The sequence below is a fragment of the Conger conger genome, chromosome 18, assembly GCF_963514075.1.
Source record: "Conger conger chromosome 18, fConCon1.1, whole genome shotgun sequence".
In the NCBI taxonomy this organism is placed as follows: Eukaryota; Metazoa; Chordata; class Actinopteri; order Anguilliformes; family Congridae; genus Conger; species Conger conger.
The window spans coordinates 2,890,988-2,910,608 of record NC_083777.1 but is presented as its reverse complement, the minus strand read 5'-3'; the positions used below and the strand labels follow the sequence as shown (position 1 = coordinate 2,910,608).

The 19,621-nt window shown below is 44.3% G+C and overlaps 1 protein-coding gene across 1 annotated transcript in view; it reads left to right on the top strand.

Moving 5' to 3' along the window:
- The first annotated feature begins 1,562 nt into the window (after window positions 1-1,562).
- The window catches only part of LOC133118571 (sorbin and SH3 domain-containing protein 1), a 61,939-nt gene continuing 43,880 nt past the window's right edge, over window positions 1,563-19,621 (top strand). The window contains exons 1-8 of the mRNA XM_061228673.1: window positions 1,563-1,669; window positions 4,041-4,166; window positions 6,852-6,949; window positions 8,896-9,028; window positions 14,071-14,231; window positions 15,866-15,926; window positions 16,907-16,981; window positions 18,798-18,833. Coding sequence (XP_061084657.1) covers window positions 1,636-1,669; window positions 4,041-4,166; window positions 6,852-6,949; window positions 8,896-9,028; window positions 14,071-14,231; window positions 15,866-15,926; window positions 16,907-16,981; window positions 18,798-18,833 — 724 coding nt within the window. The 5' untranslated portion in view covers window positions 1,563-1,635. The remainder of the gene's footprint in view (window positions 1,670-4,040; window positions 4,167-6,851; window positions 6,950-8,895; window positions 9,029-14,070; window positions 14,232-15,865; window positions 15,927-16,906; window positions 16,982-18,797; window positions 18,834-19,621) is intronic.

Here is a 19,621-nt window from a genome sequence, read left to right as displayed (position 1 = left end):
TGAAAAACACACGGAACAAGCCCAGTAGGAAAATAGACACAGTGCACTATGTTTGCAGAATTATAACATAAGCCAAACTAACAGCCATGAGGCCTTGGTGGGCTGGTACAGGGTGACTCTGTACGTCTGTCTATTCTCCCCCTCTCATTCTCTGCATTTCTCCCTCTCCTCCAGGCGCTATCTCCTCATCCATCTTTTTATGCTGTTTACAGTCCTGGTGCTCTCTCTCTCTTTCCCAAGTTGCGCCACGTATAAGACTCTCTTTCCCTCTCCCCCTCTCTCTTCCTCTCTGTCTCTCACTCTCCCCCCTCCCTCCCCCTTTCTCCACTCTCTCTCTCTCCCCCTCTCTCCACTCTCTCTCTTTCTTTTCTCTCTCTCCCTGTCTCTCGATTTGCACCTTGTGTGAGACATGCTGACTGTTCACTCGGGTTTCTAAGCAGCTAATGCTTAAAATCCTGTTTGTGAGCATATTTGTGAGCTTGCAGCTGAACTGTCTGTTATGAATGAGGAGTACACTAAGGACCTCTGCTCTGCTGAATACACCAGTTCTGATCTACTACACCGCAGAGAGTTTGGGCTTTCAGTAGTCCCGTGGCACTGCCAGTCACTTCACACCTGTGCTGTATGGGCTCTGACAGTGGAGGCAGTCCACCTGTATCTGTGAACTCCCGGGTGGAAAATCCAGGTGACCAGCCTGAAATGACCAGCTACCAGCTGTTTCAAAACATAGCTTGAGCTGGTCAAACCGTGTTGAGTATGGAGCTGGTCCGAACTGGTCAACCAGCTACCAGCTGTTTAGAAACCTTGCTTGAGCTGTTTCAGCAGGGAAAACAATCCAGAATCTTCTTTTCAAAATGATTCAGCCTAAACAATCTTCATATGGTTCATATTTCCTAAAGAGCAGTAACTCTGACTGTACATTTCATATTGTGTACTTCTGATTGCAATATAGTTATGATTCCACATCATATGGCAGATGCAGAATGCTTTCTATGTCTGTAGTTCCCTCAGGTCTGTGGTGTAGCTGTGTCTGTAGTTCACTCAGGTCTGTTGTGTTGCTGTGTCTGTGTAGTTGCCTCATGTATGTTGTGTTGTTGTGTCTGTAGTTCCCTCAGGTCTGTGGTGTTGCTGTGTCTGTAGTTTTCTCAGGTCTGTGGTGTTGCTGTGTCTGTAGTTCTCTCAGGTCTGTGGTGTTGCTGGGTCTGTAGTTTTCTTAGGTCTGTGGTGTTGCTGTGTCTGTAGTTCTCTCAGGTCTGTGGTGTTGCTCTGTCTATAGTTCTCTCGGGTCTGTGGTGTTGCTGTGTCTGTAGTTCTCTCAGGTCTGTGGTGTTGCTGTGTCTGTAGTTCTCTCAGGTCTGTGGTGTTGCTGTGTCTGTAGTTCTCTCAGGTCTGTTGTGTTGCTGTGTCTGTAGTTCTCTCAGGTCTGTGGTGTTGCTGTGTCTGTAGTTCTCTCAGGTCTGTGGTGTTGCTGTGTCTGTAGTTCCCTCAGGTCTGTGATGTTGTTGTGTCTGTAGTTCCCTCAGGTCTGTGGTGTTGCTGTGTCTATAGTTCCCTCAGGTCTGTGGTGTTGTTGTGTCTGTAGTTCCCTCAGGTCGACGGACTGTCTCTGCTGTCAGAATAACGCCGGTGAAGAGCATGAAGAGTTCTCCGGACCTGATGCCAGCTGCAGGTGAATACCTCCCTCTAGGGGGCAGTGCAGCACAAACTGCTCTCAAGGCTAATATATTTCACATTTTATTTATTTACCAGGGACAGTAATGATAGGAATGATCTAGCTTGCTTTATTCAGTCTATTGTATTGTTGCTGCAAATATATGTTCATTAGTTTAGTGCAGCGCTGCTCAACTTCTCGTCCTGATTTCACTAATTATTTTACCTGCTTGGTCCAGATAATAAGCAAGTTAGTGAAATCAGGTGGTGGAGCGCAGGGTCAGAGCAAATACCTACAGATACTGCAGCCCACAGGAGGAGGAGTTGAGTAGCGCTAGTTTAGTGTATACACACACAGACACACAGACACACACACATTCGCGCACGCACACACACACACACACAAACACACACAGACACACATTCACGCACGCACACACACACACACACAAACACACACTTGCACGCACACACACACTTGCACACACACACACACACACACACATACACACTCGCACGCACACACACACACATACACACTCGCACACACACACACTCACACACACTCATACACACACACAAACACACACAGACACACACACACACACTTGCACACACACACACACTCGCACGCACACACACTCGCACACACACACACACACACTCGCACGCACACACACACACTCGCACACACACACACAAACAGACACAGACACACGCACACACACACTTGCACACGCACACACACACTCGCACACGCACAAACACACTTGCCCAAGCACACACACTCAAACACAGACTGGATGGAGCACCAGCAGTCTGCTCCAGATGAAGGACTGCACACTCAGCTCCTGCATGGTGGACAGAGGCGGCTAGGCTTCAGCAGAGAGAGTCTCTGGCTGGATGCAGAGAGAGTCTCTGGCTGGATGCAGAGAGAGTCTCTGGCTGGATGCAGAGAGAGTCTCTGGCTGGATGCAGAGAGAGTCTCTGGCTGGATGCAGAGAGAGTCTCTGGCTGGCTGCAGAGAGAGTCTCTGGCTGGCTGCAGAGAGAGTCTCTGGCTGGATGCAGAGAGAGTCTCTGGCTGGATGCAGAGAGAGTCTCTGGCTGGATGCAGAGAGAGTCTCTGGCTGGCTGCAGAGAGAGTCTCTGGCTGGATGCAGAGAGAGTCTCTGGCTGGCTGCAGAGAGAGTCTCTGGCTGGCTGCAGAGAGAGTCTCTGGCTGGATGCAGAGAGAGTCTCTGGCTGGATGCAGAGAGAGTCTCTGGCTGGATGACCATGATCAATGGCGGCCCTGCGCTGATGGGAGAGGCCCATGAATGTGATTTGGAGCTCACCCCCTCCATCTGTAATGCGCATAGTCCATGAAGCAGAGAGCACACACTGATACTTACACTCACTCACACACTCATACACACACTCACACACACACACACACACACTCACACACACACACACACACACACACACACACACACACAAATACACACACGCTCACACACACACACACACAAACACACACACACACAAACACACAAATGCTTACAGACACACACACTCACTCGCACACACATAAACGCACACACACAAGCTCACAAACATACACGCACACTTTCACACAAATGCACACACGCAAACACAAACGCACACAGACACACCCTTGCACACACACTCACACAATCTCACAAACATACATACACACTTACACAGTCTCACACAAACACTCACACACACACTCACTCACACAAACATACACATTCACACACACACACACACACACACACACAAACACACACACTCACTCACTCTCACAAACACACAGAGACACACACACACACTCACTCACGCAAACGCACACATTCACACAAGCTCATACACACACTCACTCACTCACACACTCACTCACTCACACACTCACTCACTCACTCACTCACTCACTCACTCACTCACACACTCACTCACTCACTCACACACACACACACACACACACACACACTGAATTTGATTTGGAGCTCACCTCCATCCATCCATAATGCTGATGCTAGTCAGTCAGAGGCCAGCAGGTTTGCACACAGCTCGCTGGAGAGACACATCTATAACAGTCTGCCATTAGAGCAGAAACCACAAGGCCCATAACCTGATAAACAGAGCGCTGAGGGCCCAGTAATCAAACCCTCCGCCCGTCCTTCTCATCGACATGTGTTGTGTGTTTGCGGTGCTGTGTACCATCGGGACATGACACGGAGGTGAACCTGCAACCCCTCAGGGTCAGTCCTGACTGACCAGGCCTTTTGCTGCGCTAAGAATACATACTATTAAATCCCAAATATAGAGTGCGCGGGATCCCGTTACATTAATGGATCTGAATGTCTCCCTCCTGTCTCCTCTTAGACATGGACCCCTCCAGAGTGTGCAAGGGGAGGGGGGTTGTGACATTGAGGGCGACCCTGGTCCACATCGACGACGATGACATCAGCGCCCCTCTGCCCAGCGCAGACGCACAGCAGACCGGGCAGAGTGAGTCTGTTTACAAACGCACATTATTACATAGAACGTACTGGGTGAGTACACAGCTACTTGTGCAATTATTTGGTAGCTACTTTGATTTCAGCGGTAAGTACTATGGTACAAAGTCAGTAAGTACCATATTTAAGTACTGTGTGAATACGTTTTACCGCCTGTTTCATAGTACTTACCTCTGAAATCAAAATAGTCACCTGTGTTTGCCCAGTGCTATGTAATAAACGGGCTGCCAAATAAAGCCTTAACAAATGAACTGTTATGCAGTAAAAAGAGGTCTTTTTTTATGTCTAGAAAATAGCTTTCAGGAGAAATGTCAGAACAGTTTCTCGGTGTGTGGGTTATTGTTTTATCTTGTATAAAAGATACAGCCAGCTCCTTTTAGTTTAAGTACTATGTTCATTTATAAGCTCAGGCTTATAAAAGCAAGTGACAGTGTGAAAACTGAAACAGGCAGTTCATACTCAAAAACCTACCAATTTGCCTGAAGAGTGGGCTAAACAGTGATGTGAAAAATGAATCCTAAATTATAGGAAGTATTTGGTTGCTATAATTTCCACTAAAGATGGGGTAACGAGTTCTATGTAAGTTTCAGCTGGCAATTACCTTTTCACTGGGGTGATAATGGCCGCTCGATAACTTTGTTCATTAAATAATGATAATATGTTTCTGCTCAGGTTCTCTTTGTCTAATCAAGCAATATCACATGAGAGGGAGGGCTGTTGTGCTTTTGTGATTCGGTCGAAGATAATCATCACCATGATGATATACAGTACTATAGCACAACCTTGTGTGATTGAAGATAATCATCACCATGATGATATACAGTACTATAGCACAACCTTGTGTGATTGAAGATAATCATCACCATGATGATATACAGTACTATAGCACAACCTTGTGTGATTGAAGATAATCATCACCATGGTGATATACAGTACTATAGCACAACCTTGTGTGATTGCTTTTATATGACAGCCCTACAGACAAGGATATTTATCAAGTAATGGTGAGAATTTGAGACAATAGACTGACTTCAGCATCAACAAAAAATAGTTCCATTCCATTAGCTACTGTTACTGTCTCATGTTGCCTGGCAACACTATAAACATACACAAAGACTGACTAGTTAGCTGGCAATGCACAAAAGTTGCAGTAGACAGGTACAGTAGCTAACAGAATTCTGTAAACTACCCAGATTCCGGATGGTGATGTGGTCGGTGTGATGTTGTATTGAAACTCATGGAATGCCTCTTGCCCAATCAAATTACTCGACTGGAACTGACTGTTGTATAATATTAGAGATTGTCTAAAGATTTGAAACCATTCAGTGTGACATATGAATAATAGAGGAAATCAGGAAGCATGCAAATACTCTTTGGTGGCTCTGTATAATTACAAGCACATACACTTACTGTATGTGTATGTAAGAAATTGAACTCTTAAATATGCCTTTCATCTGGACAGGTGTAGATATGAGATGCTTTGCCTGACCTGAAAATGAAATATGTTAACTACAGTCCTTCATGTCTAAGATTACAGACACAGAAGGTATGAAAAGCGCCTAAAAGGTACAAATGCTCGTCGCTCGGGGGTACAATATAGGTACATTAAAATTGTGCTTGGAAAACATACTCATTTGTACCCAAAGAGAACATTACTGCACTTTCAGGGTACATTTGGGAAATGTACCCCTTGAAGAACAAAAATGTGCCTCCACTCTCACTATTTCCGAGAGTGTATTTACCCAATAATTGATTCGGCAGATGTTCAAATGTAATGGAAGCAAAGAGTAACAGAAAGGTCATGACCGGTCGTTGTGAAGTTCTGGGTTTGTTGGTGGTGACTCCATGTTGGAAACAGTGAGAGTGAACAGGGCGTTGTGTACACTGTCTCTCATTGTGTGTGCTGGGAGGGGGCGGGCCTGTGGCCATGGCGACCCAGTGTACCAAAGCAATAAAACGCGATCTCTGTGTCCTCCCCGCTGCGCTGTTCTCCGCCGAGTCTGCGCGCGCGGGCGCTCCGTGTCACGTGAAGCGCCGTTCCCCGGCCGGCGTGGACGCCCGTGCGGCGTGAACGCTCGTTTGTCCGTCGAGGCCGCGGAATAGTTCCATCCGCGGTCGCTCATATTTGTGTGGGGGCTCAAAGCCTCCCCTTGTTCTGGCCCGGCCCACAATGCCCTCTGAGCACCAGTCTTCTTCATGGCATTTGAAACATGGAGGAGCAGGGCTGGAGGCTGGCCAGGCCTTCAGGAGAAGATGGCTCGGTTGTTGTTGTCCCCGAATAAAAGACTTTGAGAACAAACTGCCCCCACAGCCCGTCTGAATAGAGGCATTGTTTTTCGTCGCAAAGTTCACTGATTGCGAGAGAGAATCTCGCTCTTTTGGGTAATGAGCGACTCTGTTCATATAGACCTTTCCAGGAAGCAGGGTTTTTTCTCTGAAACGGAGCAAAGGGAATTAGTTTATGGAGTAATTAATGCTATCTGTTTCCCTCTCATCGCTGTGCCTGTCGTCCACCTGACTCAGCGGGCCCGTCGCCCAGGGCCTTGGAAGAAGGTATTCCTCCCAACTCCAGGCTCTTAATTCTGCCTCTTTATCCAGGACTCGGTGGCCTGTGCTCTGTGTGTTCGTGAGAGAAAAGAGCTGTCCACATTGGCTCCTTTTCTGTGCTCGATTATAGATGTCTGCCTGGCTGACACCAATGGGGACAGCTCAGCAGCCTCTGTAGAGGTGAAGGGTGATGAAGATCTTCTCACAGACTGTAAGCTTCCCTCACAGGTGAGTTATTTCCGCTTGAATGTGAATCATTCGTCTTTTAAAAACAGTTATTTAGTGTGTTATTAAAAAGCAGCAGGGGGCGGCCTTACTCAGGCATTAATATATGCATGTTGGGTATTATTCTTGGTATTAATTTATGCATGTTTCTGGGTGACGCATATTTCTGTTCCCACTAAGGTACATGGAATATGCTGTTGTTTTTCAGAATGTTGTGCCTTTCTTTTCTATTACAGTATGTTAATTGTTACAAGTTTTCCATTTTAGTTTATTTCAATGTTGTGCATATACACACACACACACATACATACACACACATGCACACACAAATTCACACATACACACACACACACACACACAGAAGAACACACACACGCATATGTCTATCTCATTTAGCAGTGCAGTCAAGTATTCAAAATTGGCTGCAGTCTGTTATCCATTGTTGCCGCTTATCAGACTGCTGAACATAATGCACTAAGCCAACCCAGCAATTACAGTGGCGCATGAAAGCAAGACTAATGTTTTCAAACTTTATCGAGAATAAAAATATGCCATGAATTAAAAAATGAGTGTGGCATAATGGAGCATATTCATACCTGCACTGTGTTTCTGTCCATGTGCTGTGCCTTTCTCGAAGTACACATACGTGTACTGTCTCTGGAATATGTGCCCCTGCCAGTACAGTTCTGTATATATGATCTCCCAGACTCCCAGCCCTTGCTATAGCGGTTTTTAGACTGATAATGTGTTTTAAGATGGGAGTGTCAAACCTGTGTCCTGAGAGCTGGAAGACCTGCTGGAGTGTGTGTATTTTTATCAGCAGCTAATGTTGACTTTTGAGACGAGGTGTGTGTGGTCTGTTTAGTCACTTTAGCCAATGGGTTACTTAAATTTATCACTTAAGTGACACTCATGCAGACACTGTGGCATTCTGGGACTTGAAGTCTTGACACCCCGAGGGAGGTGAGGAAAAAAGAAAATGAAAAAAAGATATAACAAACGCTGGCTGTACCTTCTGGAAACAGAAACCACAGGAATAAATAATTGACCCTGGGTGCTTTTCAGGGTGTTCTTGGCACACTTTGTTTGCCGGAGAGAAACTTTCTGTGGGCAAGCATTTGGAGTTTGGCTTCTGTTGTCCCCACAAATGTCACATAAATCTCCAGATGGAGATGGCACTTCGTACAGAGCTTTTTTTTTAACGATTTTCAACCTTTTAATGTAATTATTGGCATGATGTTAAAAGGATATATCCCTGCTCAAAATTGCAGGTTAAACTAGCTCAAGCTGGTTTATGCTGTGTTTTTGACACTACCAGCTGACCAGTCTATTGTGTCAGCCACCTGTTTGACCACCAACGTACTCTACAAGCTTAACCAGCATTGTCCAGCTAAAGAGCAGCGTTGACCAGATTGTTTAAGCTGTGTTTGAACACTATCTTAAACCAGTTTCAAATCCCAAATGGTCCAGCAGGGATGGGGGATGCGTTTTTGCTTTTGTAAATTGTAGGTTACAACCACCGCAGGTCAATAATTGTGTGGTGGTGAAAATTACACTACTATATAGAGCTTACCGCAGAGCATGGTAAATGTGCTGTAATGCTGTTCTCAGAAAGAGGGTAATTAAAGTGAAATCCAAATGATAGCAAATGTCCCATGAGCTGGGACCTAGCTCAATAAACTGTAGTGTGTATATGTGTATATGTAGTCTATGTGTATGTGTGTATATGTAGTGCATGTGTATGGGTGTATATGTTGTGTATGTGTGTATATGTGGTGTATGTGTATGTGTGTATATGTAGTGTATCTGTATGTGTATATATGTAGTGTATGTGTATGTGTGTATATGTTGTGTATGTGTGTATATGTGTATATGCAGTGTATGTGTGTATATGTGTATATGTTTGTACTGTAACTGATCTGTGATGTCACTTCCTCTCTGGTCAGCAGGCAGGAGGCCTGAGTCCTGAGGACCCCCTGCTCACTTCCTCCTCAGACACGCCCGGTTTCCTCACCCCCTCCTCCACCTACCCCTCCACCACCTCCGTCAACCCCACCATCGTCCTCCTGCAGCACAACAGAGGTGAGCTGGCCTGTCATGTCCGGTGGTCACATGACCGGTCAGAACCAATCAGATACTCCGTTCAGTGTTCACCTGGTCAGTCACGCCCAATGAGATACTACATCCTGCGGTCACCTGACCAGTCAGAACCAATGAGGTCCTCCAACCACTGGTCATCTGGCCAGACAGACCCAATAAGATACTCCATTCAGTTCACTTCCAGGAAGTTTACTGGCGTGATAAGCAAGTCTGCGTTGGCAAAGACCTTTAAAACTATAATCTCTCTTCGCTACTGAATCACAGCATTGACTGTGTAATAAGATACATGGTGATGAAAGTTTATGAAATGCTGCCACCCTTTTTGACCTGTCTTATCTTCATTCTTGGCCTTAAAATGAAGTACTTGGGTTTGAGTTGCATTATTTCACACAGTTTAAGCTTACCTCCTGCTTGGAAAATCTGACCCAACTGTTTTCCCGTGTGAAAAAAATATTTTATATTATATAATATACTTGAAGAATACTATTATACTATTATACTGGTATAATTATAATATGCAGTTTATGTTATTATCCTTTAAGTATGCTGAAGTATACTATATTCTACATTTTCTTATTTCTTTTGGTGGTAATTTTGAAGAAGCATGGTTTATACAACGTGCAATGCAACATGCTTTACACCAAATAAGACTAAATTAAAACTGTTTGAGGTGATGAGACAGGTGTATTTCTGGATTTTCACCAGGGATAATCAGTCGGTAAGAAATACAAAATGGTTTACAGAACCAGAGCAGGTGTTCCCAAGGGCTGCCATTACTGAGGAAATAAAGTTAATGGGATGCAGTGATGGCCTGTTCTCAGTGTCCCCGTTCAGTGTGTCTGCATCCTGTTTCCTGTCCTCCCATTTCCTGTCTTCACTCAGACCACATTCAGAGTTCCTCCCTCTGTAACTTCATAATAATATTTGATTAATGATATTTTATTGATTGAATAACATGAATCCCCTGACTGCTCTAGCTAGGTTTTGAAACACCTAGGGCATGTTCGATCTGAACGGTTTCTGTGTTGAACTATGTGTTTTCCTCCCAATGGGCTTTGCAGTATGTTTGCTGAGTCAATAATGAGGCATGTGCTTTAAAGCCTGAAGAACGCCTTCTCAGACACCATAGGAGCAAACCGTACTATGTCAGTCAGACTAACCAGGGTTTGCAACAGGATGTTCAATTCACCTCCCAAATGGTGGTCACCGGGGTCTCCTGACAGCTCAGTCTTGCATGCCTGCCACGTCGCGACACGTTCGTGCTGTTTGTGTTGAAGACGTTGAGAAGCTGAGGCGAAAGACGACCCGTGAGTGATTACGCTAGCCCCACCACCGCTTGCTGCGCGCTCCATCAGCTGATCGTCTCTTCTCCGTGTCTCACTTTTGTTCTTCTCTGGCCGCAGAGCAACAAAAGCGCCTTAATTGTGCGGAAGGTAGGCGGTGAAGGATGGGGAGTGGGGGCCAGCAGGAGGGGGGCCATCAGCAAACACATTCTCCATCGTCTCTGGGCTCACAGAGGCCGATAAACACACCCTAAGATCACTTCTCATACACAGTGATCTCTTATTCATTAGTTTGGGGCACGGACCATCAAATCGAGACCTTGGAATTACAAGGTTCCAACTGACATTTTTTTCAAAAATAGGACACTAATACTGTTTATATGTGAAGCGTTTCACAAAAATACTGTTTAACAGTATGAAAAAAAGAGCTACATTTAAAAGGTTTAATGTACATGTTCGGAGCACATTCATTTCGGTATCTTTGAAGCTCAAAATCTCAAAACCACTCAGTCATCAGAACCTCAGAATGCAGATAGAACCTTATCATTTTAAGGTCACAATGAAATCTAGCCCTCAAATCCAAATCCAGCTCTGGTTTTCTTCTCTTAACTGAACAATTTGTGCTACTGACTGGTCCGACAGTCTTCAAATCTGAGTCCCAGGTGAAGGAACGGTGGAAAACCAGCAGTTCGCGGCCCTTGAGGAGCGTGAGTTGGTGATTCCCGGTGTGGAGTATCTTCACATGAACATATTGTGCTATAAGCAGATAAGCCTTGGGGCGGTCAGCTTTCTGATAAATTATTACAATAATAGCATAAATAATGATGCTGCGGTTTTGAGATGGAGAATTAATGCCTTGCCAAACAATGGATGTGATTGTGAGCTTGGTCAGAGCTTTCACATAGAGCTTTGAATCTTGCCTTGCTCTTGCCAGGAATAGTCTTTTCCGTTCAGAAAGTCTTGTGGCATTAAGGCAATTTGGTGCGAGTGGAAGGGGAGAGAGCCACACACCACGGGAGACTTCCTGTCCGTTTCAATATCACGCAGTCAGTTAAAGTGGATACATGACCGCTCACCAAATGTCAATCCTACTCATATTCATATTGATGTGAATCTGTACACTGTCTGAATACATCTGGCTGTATTTGTGTTCTCGTTTTGTATTACATTACATTACAGTCATTCAGCAGATGCTCTTGTCCAGAGTACAGGGACAAGTGCGTCGAAGACCCTAGAGGAACGTGCTGTTCCAAGTACTAGGCCTTGTCCTAGTATTCTTGTAATGAATGTTGTATGACATTTCCACACTCCAATTATTAAGCAATTCCAATTTTTTTTTTCATTCTCGATGTTTTGGCTCATGACGTTTTCATTATTAGTTAACTCTAGCTTGATTAATTAAGACTGCGCTTTTTAATTGCTATTGCGAGTTTTGAAGGCTGATGTACCTGTTTTGATAAACAGGGCACAAGGTAAAGTTCCATTGTTCGTATGAAATGTCAGGCCAACCAATCACATTGGCCAATTGGTGTCTGTGCAAAACAAGGCAAGATAATGCTGTACGAGGAAGCAATCAACAGAGAATGAATAAATGAGGGGCTAGGCCAGCAGGAAGACCTATTCATCAAGCCTCTGAAAAGCATCCATTGAGAAACACAAACAACGACCCTTTATTGAGCAATGGATCCACCAATGGTACAGAATACTCTTCTCACTGGTCGACTCATTCATTCATTTCCTGTCCAAATTATGTTAGTCAGCTAAATAACATGTAAATAACTGCCCATCCCCCCATAAAAATATTCATAAAGATGTGTTTGCTCTTGGTCCTGTTTGTCGGAATACGTTTTGTATAACCGTGGTGGATGTGGCATGTTTGTGTTTTTGCATGACTTTCGTTAAACTACACTGGTGTAGTGTTGGCTTCCATGCTGGAAATCCTGAAGATTTTTTCAGACATAATCATACTTAAATCTAGAGGTTATATTTGTATACACAAAAATTATGAACCATAAAAATTTTGGAATTTTACTTGCACCTGAGCAGACTGATTGAACAGAAAATAACCAAAAACTGTGGGGAGTCAAGCGTTCTCTCTCTGTGAAAGTGCTTAATTAGTTTCAGTAATTTTCACACCCATTTTTGACTGATTGGCTGTGTTGCTGTTTGTGGGTTGGCATGCTGCCATTTCGTGCCTTGCTTACTTCTTCATCATTAAACATTTTGTGGGAAAGTTACACACAAACACACACACTGTACACGCACACACACACACACACACACATACACAGAGTGACAGATCACGCCTGTATCTGCAGATCAGGTTTGTGTGTGAAGTCCAGAACTGTTTGTGAAGTATGTTGCTTCTCATTAAAATGTGTTTTCAGAGCTGCTGTTTTGCTAATGACACCAGAATCTGTTGCGCTGGATTAAAATGGGAAGTTCTTCCCCTTTTACTGATACCAGCCCTTTAAACCCTGATAAACATTCGCAAACAGGTTGCAATTCCCCCGACCCCCATTTATACAGACTACTGCTGAGATGTCCCGGTCACAAGATTAGTGTCCTCTCTTCCCTTTCCCGTCACATGACTGTGTACTTCATTGTCACATGACTGTGTCCTTTCTTCCTGTCCTCCTGCATGATATGGTCTTATCTTGGTGAGCTTGTCAAGGGCAGTGTTTTTGACCTCAATAAGAAAAGCCAGCAGGTTGCTTGAACTTGAACTTGAACTGCTTGGATTTGCACACTAGTTTGTACCTTTTGTCTTTCAATTGCCGTGAACCTCACATGGCAAAGAGATTTCAGTCTTTCTTCTGTCTTCTTCCAGGCTTCTGTTTCTGGTGTTCTCTTTTTTACAACTGTTTTATCAGGAGGGTTAGACTCTTGGTTTTGTACTTTGTTAATTTGTTATGATTTTTTCATTATCTGAACAAATAGTTGTCCAATCATGCCGTGTCTTCCTTGCTTTTAAACTTGAGGTATTCAAAGTTTTGAATATTAAAAAGGAGTAATTTTTAAACCTTATGCAGATGTTAATTTTGTGTGCATGTGTCCTGTGCTGTAAATGGACAGTGTTTGCCAGGTCCTTACAACCATATGTGCCCCACCCAGTGACCAAACCTCCCCAACCCCCCCAAATCCATCCCCGCTGGCTAACTCTGTCAGTGATGGTGCACGTTTGGTTCTTAAAGGTCCCATATTGTGGAAAATGACATTTCCCTTACTATGTGGATTAAAAAGGAGTTAAAGGTGCTATAAAAACATTGTGAAAGTATCAAAACGCACAGTCCCCAAATAAATCCACACAATCTGGATGGAGAAAATGTGAATTTAAACGAGCCGTTTGGACTATGATGTCACAACTATGCACTCATTTGCATATGGCCGCCTTCAGCCCGTCCCACCTTTTAGCCAGAACGAATCCCAGCTCTCGGCACAGACGGTGCGTGCTTTGTTGGATCTAGCCAGCCAATCAGAACAGAGGTTCATTGATATCAATGCGCCTTAAAGACACAGTCACTGAAACTCCCTCTTGTTGGTAAAGCTCATGAGAGGCGCTGGAGAATGGACTGTAAAACTGGATAGAGCTTGTTTTCGGTACTTAAATGGATATCAGGACCTAGAAGAAAACACTGGACAACATGGGACCTTTAAGATTCCTCTTAGTCTACAGTGCCTCAGTGACAGTGCGTGTTCGGTTTACAGTGCATCACTGACCGTGTGCGTTTGGTTTTTAAGACCCCGCTCCAGAAGGGGGCGCCGTGGAGCAGGCCCTGCTGGACGAAGATTCGGGCAGAGTCCCAGAGAGCTGCCTTGGAGAGATGGATGGGAAGCGGATGAGGCTCTCCCTGCACTCGCCCGCCGCCCGACCCCTGGAAGACGCCTCCGCTCCCATACGGGTAAGGATGCGCTGCGCCCACAGAGACCCCCCCAGAGACCCCCACAGACACCCCCACAGAGACCCCCACAGAGACCCCCCCAGGCCCGGGGAACGTCTATTCACCGCGTCACGCAGTCCGACACACACCTCCAGTCAATTCAGTTTCATTTTGTAGAGCTTTGTCACAGTGGACTGTCACTAAGATGCTTTACAGCAGTGGTCTCCAACCCTGGTCCTGGAGAGCTACTGGGTCTGCTGGTTTTTGTTTTCTCCTTAAAATCAGCACCCTGTTGGGACCCAAGTAACCAGGTGAGGTGAGGTGACTGAGTAATCAACTGCTCTGTGCAACATCGAAAACCAGCCGACCCTGTAGCTCTCCAGGACCAGGGTTGGAGACCCCTGTTGTACAGAGTTACAGAAGGGAAGAAAAGCCCTGAGCCCCCAGATAGCAAGAGCTAAACTCCCTAGTGGGATAAAAACCCTGAAATGGTGGCAAAAAAAACTCCTGGGAAGAAAACGATGGGAAGAAATCTCAGGAGGAACCCGACTATAGGATGGACATACCTTCTTTCACCTCCCGACCACCTCTGGGAGTTTGTTAGCGGTTAGCGGTTGTAAATCTAGGTGGAGGCCACAGGAAGGATTGGATTTGTCAAGGACAGGCTGTAGCTGTCAGCGGTGTTTACTGTTTCTGTTCAAACTGCTGTACTCAGCCTTTTCTCACACATCTGCTGTATGTGACACGTTGGCTCAAATGCCCGCTCTCGCACTGCTTTGGGAAAGGGAGGCTGAGTGTGGTGAGCGTGTGAGCGTACCGTATTAATCTGACTGAGACCTGGAAGACAAAAAAGAATCACTCACCTGGGTGACACGCATACTGTGGTTTCAGTCCCGTGGTGCATACTGGGCAGAATGCTTCATATGCGGGCCGAAAATTGTCACAAAAGGCACTAAATCTGGCCCAAAGAGTTTACACTAAAGACAACAATTAATCTGAACATATTAACCATAAGTAATGTTCAGTTATGAAGTGTTAAATAAGGCTGAAGGTTGTGATGTGAACTTATAAAGTGTACTTTACTGTGGGTCAGTGGTACGTGTTGTGCTCAGAGCTCTTTAAAAACCTGGCACGTCCTGTACGGCAGCAGCATGTTCACCCATCATTAAAAACATCCCAGCATGCCGAGGGGCTTGAATTTCACACTGGGACGAGGTGTCTGTCTTCATACCACCGTCTCCAGTCACACCAAGTGCTGTGAAGCCTGTGGTACACTTTTTAATAAGGTTACATAAATTGGCACTAATTAATGTAGTTGTTGAGCCAATTCATGTAGGAATTGTTTTTAACAGTTTTTATATTTGTTAATGATTATATGTTTATCTTGTGGTTTACTAATATATACATGTTAATGTAACTAATGTACTTGTAATGGACTAACCTATTATATACAAACAAATTAAAAGCAAATTTTATGCTTAACAACTACATTATTTAATGGCAATTCATGTAGCCTAAAGTTTTTGGAAGTCATTGCTCTTTGTGGCTTTTCCATGTTCCCTATTATCATATTATTTAATGAGAGTAATACTATCAACACATCTTTGGTTAATGCAAATGCTAATGGTTAATCTTTTGTGCTGTTCTTTTTCCAGAACACTGAGAGGTCCAAAGACTGGTATAAGAACATGTTCAAACAGATCCACAAGGTCCCAGGTATTTTATCTCCCTGAAAGTGTGTGTGCCTTGTGTGCCAGTAAGTGTGCATCGTATTACAGTGCGTTGTGTGTCTCTGAGCGTTGTGTGCCCACAAGTATGTGTCACATTAAAATGCACTATGTGTGTGTTGTGTGTGTGAGTGTGTCACATTGCAGTGTGTTGTGTGAGTGTGTCACATTGCAGTGTGTTGTGAGTGTGAGTGTGTCACATTGCAGTGTGTTGTGTGTGAGTGTGTGTGTCACATTGCAGTGTGTTGTGTGAGTGTGTCACATTGCAGTGTGTTGTGTGAGTGTGTCACATTGCAGTGTGTTGTGTGTGTGAGTGTGTCACATTGCAGTGTGTTGTGTGTGTGAGTGTGTCACATTGCAGTGTGTGTGAGTGTGTCACATTGCAGTGTGTTGTGTGTGTGTGAGTGTGTCACATTGCAGTGTGTTGTGTGTGTGAGTGTGTGTGAGTGTGTCACATTGCAGTGTGTTGTGTGAGTGTGTCACATTGCAGTGTGTTGTGTGTGTGAGTGTGTCACATTGCAGTGTGTTGTGTGTGTGAGTGTGTCACATTGCAGTGTGTTGTGTGTGTGTGAGTGTGTCACATTGCAGTGTGTTGTGTGTGTGAGTGTGTGTGAGTGTGTCACATTGCAGTGTGTTGTGTGAGTGTGTCACATTGCAGTGTGTTGTGTGTGTGAGTGTGTGTGAGTGTGTCACATTGCAGTGTGTTGTGTGAGTGTGTCACATTGCAGTGTGTTGTGTGAGTGTGTCACATTGCAGTGTGTTGTGTGAGTGTGTCACATTGCAGTGTGTTGTGTGTGTGAGTGTGTCACAGTGCTGTGCGTCGTGTGTGTGTGTGTGTGAGTGTGTGTGAGTGTGTCACAGTGCTGTGTGTCGTGTGGCCCGTGGTGCTGACACCCCTGTGGCATGTGTGTGTCGCGTGTTTGTCACGTGTGTCACGTGTGTCTTCTGTCTCTCCGTCGTCTCGCTCAGAGGTTCCGGAGGAAAACCCCTACCGCCCCACCTACATTTTCCCCGAAAACTATGACAAGCCACTGAAAGTGCGAGGTACAAAACGACAGTGGTGGATTTTAATTCATCTTTTTGACCCATGATTAATATGCTAATCATGCTGCTTGACTTTTTTTAGACCAGCTACTCTTTCCCTGCAATAACCATCCGAAACACTAGGTGGTGCACAAATTCAGTAGAATAGAATGATATCAAACAAAATACTCATTGTTACGCAGGAACTAGTAGCACTAGCGTTAATGGAAAGAGAATGGGTCATCCCTAACCTCTCACAAAGCATCTCCTCTGGGCATGCTTGGTTATTAACGAATGTGCACATCGCTGTGGCTTCATAGAGCTTACGCACATCTAACACACACGTCTAACTCTCCTTTCTGCATGTGTAGTTACGTCTGTCTCTCTCTGTTCCCTCCTGTGCGTTCTGTTACAGTTCTGTTGCCCCTCCATGTGGCCCTCTCTTCATCAGAGGGGCAGCTACCGTGTGTGTGTTCCCTCAGTCTGTGCTACTGTTGACTGAAACTGTAACAGATCTGCTTCCCATTACTGACAACTGTTTCCCTTCATTTCAAAACAGGTGTTTAAGGACATTTTTCTCTGCAGTACCTTTAGATGGTTGTCACAGTAAATTTTTTGACCCATCCTCTCTGCAGGACAGACCTGCTTCAAATACGTCATTCTTTTGGATTCAAATACTTGTCTGTGCTTTATTGATCTCACCTGCTGTAATTGAAGCATAGTTTTATTTGAATCCAAAGCAGTTAGGTATTTGACCCAGGTCTGGTGCAGGAGAGCCCAGAGGAGCGTAGCTGTACTATGCAGACAGCCTGCGGGTGAGCAGTCTGAGTCTCTCACAAGGAGCTGCTGGTCGCTAACGGTCATGACACGGTCATGACGCGGTCAGGATATGGTTCTAGAAAATGGGACACACTGCTGCCCCTATGACTACAGCTTTTATCTGATCTGTTTCCGCCCACTGGGCCCAAAAATAAGTATTTATAAAAATGGGACTAATTTGCCTAATGTGGCAGATGAGGAAATGGATCCTATGATTGTCCCTGTGTTGTGCAGAGTTTCAGCGGAAACCAAGGACGCCGTTTTGACTGAATTGGGATTTGTTTACACACAAAGTCATTTTTGAGCAGGAAGTCGGGGGCGATGACATACGACGATTGTTCCTGTTATGTTTAGGACAGTCCGTCAGGATCCTCCAGGCACCCTGAACAATGCGCTGCGTCCGCTATCAGCAGTCAGCACGGCTGCAGTACTCATGCGTGTTTACAGAAACTGTCCTGTGAAAATGGCTAATGCTTTGCCTGATCAGTCTTTTTTATTTGCTTCTGGTTTCAGATGAGGACAAAAAGAAAACATTTTAAAAGGGCAGAATGATGTTCTTCAGGAATTCTCTAAGCTACTGTATCAAACATTGTGTGAGGCTTATCCAGGGGTCGAAGGAGAATTTCTCTGACCTGGAAGCTATTGCAGTCCTTGTTTGACACTCTTCTGTGCATGAGTTTCTTGAGCACATAAATTAAATCAGTGTTGCTGTGATGTCCGGTCTGAGAGTCACTCTGGAGTCAGGATTGGAGTTTGGAGAGAAACCTCAGAAGTTTATGCAACATCACAATTGTTTAAAATATGGATCCTCTAACATACATACGTACTTTGGGTAGTTTGACTGACCAATATTATGACGTTTCTGGGGTTTTTAATGAAGCTTCCTGATTTAAAATAATTTGGATGAGAAGATGAGAAAATGACATCATATCATTATTTTCTTTATATGCCCCACCGTTCTGTTACCGCTTTGAGAGTATGTTAACCCTTAACAATATCCTGAGTTTTTCTCTCATAGATGATGCCCCATCCAGCCTCATGTACCCAGATGACAGCAGTGAGTTTATTCGTTTGCTTAGTGTTATGTATTATTGCCAGTGCTGGCTCCTGTGCTCAAAATGGAGGAGGCAGAAAATATCTCCTTAAACTAATTGGCCTGTTTTCAATCATTTTCCTTGATGAACAAGTTTGCCAATGATGGCTATAATCCATTGGCAGGTAAACACATAGCTTCTTTCTTTGTGCCATATTTGAGAGATTAATTGATTCAATTTCAGTCACTTCATCACTACAAATTCTGCACAATTTCATTCAATTTATAGGGACGATGTCGTATTTACAGCATACACAACACAATCTTCTGCATTGCAATCAAGGCTATCGAACCTGAGCTTGATTGTTTAAATTACTAAATTTGCGTATTGATAGATACATCTTTCCCACGAATATTTTCGCAGTATGAGTGCAGAAAACAAAGAGTAGCTACACGTTTCAAAATGTTTGAATAATGTCAATTGAAATGTGCGCAAATATATATATATATATATATATTTTTTTTTCCTAATTGAGTAAAGTGGCTGCACCTGATAGTATCAACACTGTGAATTAATCACGTTGTTAATCAAGGAAAATGATTGAAAACAGGTCAAGACCAATAATTAGTTTAAGGGGATATTTTCTGCCTCCTTCATTTTGAACTCAGGAGCAGCCATTGATCACTACAGAGCCCTTCGAAATTCCATAGAATCGGCCTTCATAAGAATTCAATCAAGTGGTTTATAGCTTTATTTCTGTATGTGTTCCTTGGAGGATTTTAGGCACTACTTTTTCAGCTGAAATGAA